Source organism: Rattus norvegicus, chromosome 6 (genome assembly GCF_036323735.1).
Source record: "Rattus norvegicus strain BN/NHsdMcwi chromosome 6, GRCr8, whole genome shotgun sequence".
In the NCBI taxonomy this organism is placed as follows: Eukaryota; Metazoa; Chordata; class Mammalia; order Rodentia; family Muridae; genus Rattus; species Rattus norvegicus.
In genome coordinates, this window is record NC_086024.1 from 141451055 (window position 1) to 141454111 (window position 3057).

At 34.7% G+C, this 3057-nt stretch overlaps 1 gene segment (V, D, J or C); it reads right to left on the reverse strand.

The window, feature by feature from the left end:
- Positions 1–1295: 1295 nt before the first annotated feature.
- Positions 1296–1823, reverse strand: LOC691892 (immunoglobulin heavy variable 3-73-like). The segment is given in 2 exon segments: positions 1296–1630; positions 1713–1823. Coding segments are annotated over 2 exon segments (381 nt in total).
- Between the last annotated feature and the right edge of the window lie 1234 nt (positions 1824–3057).

The following is a 3057-nucleotide window of genomic DNA, read 5'->3' on the forward strand; positions in this document are numbered from 1 at the left end:
GCCCTGATGTTGTTTCAGATCCTTACTTATCTGATAAAACAATAGATGTGTACAATTATTTAATGGTTTTCTAAATTCTCTACAAGAAACTTATACGAAGGGATATATAAAATAAGCACATGTTTTTAGAGAAAAAAAAATGTTCTAACATCAACTTTGTCCCATATTGATAACTGTTTTCTACAAATAATAACATAGTGAACTAAAAACAAGAAACAACTTCAAAATTAATTGTGAGGATGGGATTACTGTAACAGCAATGTCTTAGATTGAGGTCCAACATGGGAATGACTTTCAAGAAGACAAAGATTCCGTGGTCAGCATTTAATTGTCTGGATGAGGGTCCATGTGTCTGACAGATAATTACTCTCCAGACCACTGCCCAGCAAGAGACTCATCGGGTATTCTTCCCAAAGTGGCACAGGATGGTGGAACGGAACATGGTCAATCCTTCATCCATAGAATATTAATATTTAGATTTACCACACAGGTATTTTTCTTAATCGTTTAGTTTTACAGTTTGTAATAGTGTCTATATCAGGAGACAGAAGAAGGCGTCAAGAAAATTTGGACCAAACATTTTCCAAAATATTTCCCAAATTCTAAACAAGTGATAGATCCTGGGCCTCAGATGAATTTAAGGTAGCGGGCTCTTGTCAGTGTTGAGAACATTGGTTGCATGTTTTTCTAGAAGAATAGCAACAACAAAAATGTCATATCTATGATTAAGCAGATAGAGATTAAGTAACCGAGTCAGCTTAAAACACAAATGAGGCAGATCTATTACTGATATGCAGAGTTTTTAGGAAAAGCAGTAATACTTGAGACCTCCTAGGGTTTATAAATAACTGAGTATGTCCCCATTTTTTTTCATATTCTGAATACTACTGAGATAGTCCTGTGAATTTTCTGAAGGAGAAGCCTCGCCAAACCTGCAAATCTTTTTAAGCATTTGACTGTGGAGATTTTAGCATAATCATTTCTAAAATTAGAGAACATTTTAGGATTTAGGATTCCTTTAGTTTTAACTCTTTGTAGATGAACTATCTTTATGTGCCTGTTTACCTGTGTGTCTCTGTGTGTTTAAATCAGGAAGAAAAAGCGTTTTCACAGAAGTTACAAAATATACCAAACACAAGTACATGGAACATTCCATGGAATCATTAGATGGCATGACAACAAATGTTAACATTCAATGATGTCTGCACCTAACTCTACAGTGACTATGATATCCATGTGAAATCTGTGCCCTCTGCAGGTACTGAGTGTTCCTGCAAGGAGGTTTCTGTCTGAGTTTACACTGATGGCTCCTCATTGTGTGTAGTACAGTAATAAGTGGCAGTGTCTTCCTCTTTTAAGCTGTTCATCTGCAAGTAAACGCTACTTTTGGAATCATCTCTTGAGATGGTGAATCTTCCTTTCACAGACTCCACATAGTCGGTTGCATAATTGTTAGATTTGTCTTTAATTCGAGCAATCCACTCTAGTCGCTTATCTGGAGACTGGCGAACCCAGTGCATCCAGGCCGTACTGAAAGTGAATCCTGAGGTGGCACAGGTGAGTTTTAGAGATTTCCCAGGCTGCACCAAGCCTCCCCCTGTTTCCACGAGCTGCACCTCACAATGGGCACCTGCAAACACAGAGAATCCATTTAGTAAACTGTCACTCACATTCAATCACACACTCAGTATATCTTATTTTGTATCAAATACCTTTGAAAAGTACAAGAAGGAAAACCCAGACCAGGCCTAACTCCATGATGGATATTCTGAGTTCAAACCTGCTCACTGAATGGGAAGAACTGTGAATCCCGAAATGAGTGTCTCTGTTAAAGCTGTAGGCTTCAGGGCTGATTTTCATGAACAGTTGGGGACATTATTTGCATGAATCCCTCCTCTAATATAACATCATTTGTGATAGCCTTAGAGGAAACAATGAGTATTATCGATGTCTAAGAAGAAGTATGGACTGAAGTTGCATTTGTTGCATCAAAGTATGTCTAATTTTCCTAGGACACAGGGAACTTGTAAAAACATTTTTTGCATGCCTACAACATGGTGGTTAATCCAGTAAAGAAACATGTTAGTAGAACGATGTGTTTGATTAAAACTTGGAATGTATGAAATCCTGTCTCAACAAAGAAAACAGAAAAAGAAAGAAACATCATTTATAGTGTGGATTTATAGTTATTACCAAAATGTTTTGTAATCTTACTCTGATGAACATGTGAAAATAGACTGCTGTCCTCATAATAATTATAAAATAAATTCACCATACAAACATAAACACTATCTGATATTATTCATTGATTAAGTAAAAAAAATGGTTCTGTGCTTACCACTTACCTCCTCTAATGATGACCTCCTTATTTTTCCTATCATGATGTTGTTCATCAAGGGTCTTCTCCTTGTACTTGGCAGAAGTACTCATGTAAAAAATGGAAGATATATGTCCAAGAATACAATGTCTACCCATTCCAAATGTAGCACTCGTGTAGAAATGACTCTTAGTGCTATATACAAGCATGAATTTCTAGAGAAAGAATGCCAAAGAATGGTTATAACTTGTTCAAACAATTCAAGAGGATATGAATATACCTAAAGACTACATTATTTCATCAACAAATACAACTCAAAAGGAATTGAATGAAATGTGAAAGACATCCAAGATATAAAAATAAAAAAGGAAAGATGTGCAAAATAATTAGAATTTGATATAATTCTTAAATAGAAACTTAGTTATTATGAAATATACCATCAGTCATCAGTGGAAGGACACAGTAATAGAATGAATCATGTCAAAAAACTGAGCATCCAAACTGAAACATAATGTAAAGTTATAGTGTCACATATTAACAGTCAATTAGAAAATTTTAAAATGTAAGTGACTAAAATAATGAAATGTTTTGGAACACCAAACTGAGATCAATCTAATATTTGTATTTTGTTTGCATTCAATAAAGGGAATAATATTCCATCAAAAGTATAGAGAATATACTTGCTACAAAAATAAAATAAGATTTCCTAAACCTACAAAAAATTATCATCTAGTTAAAAG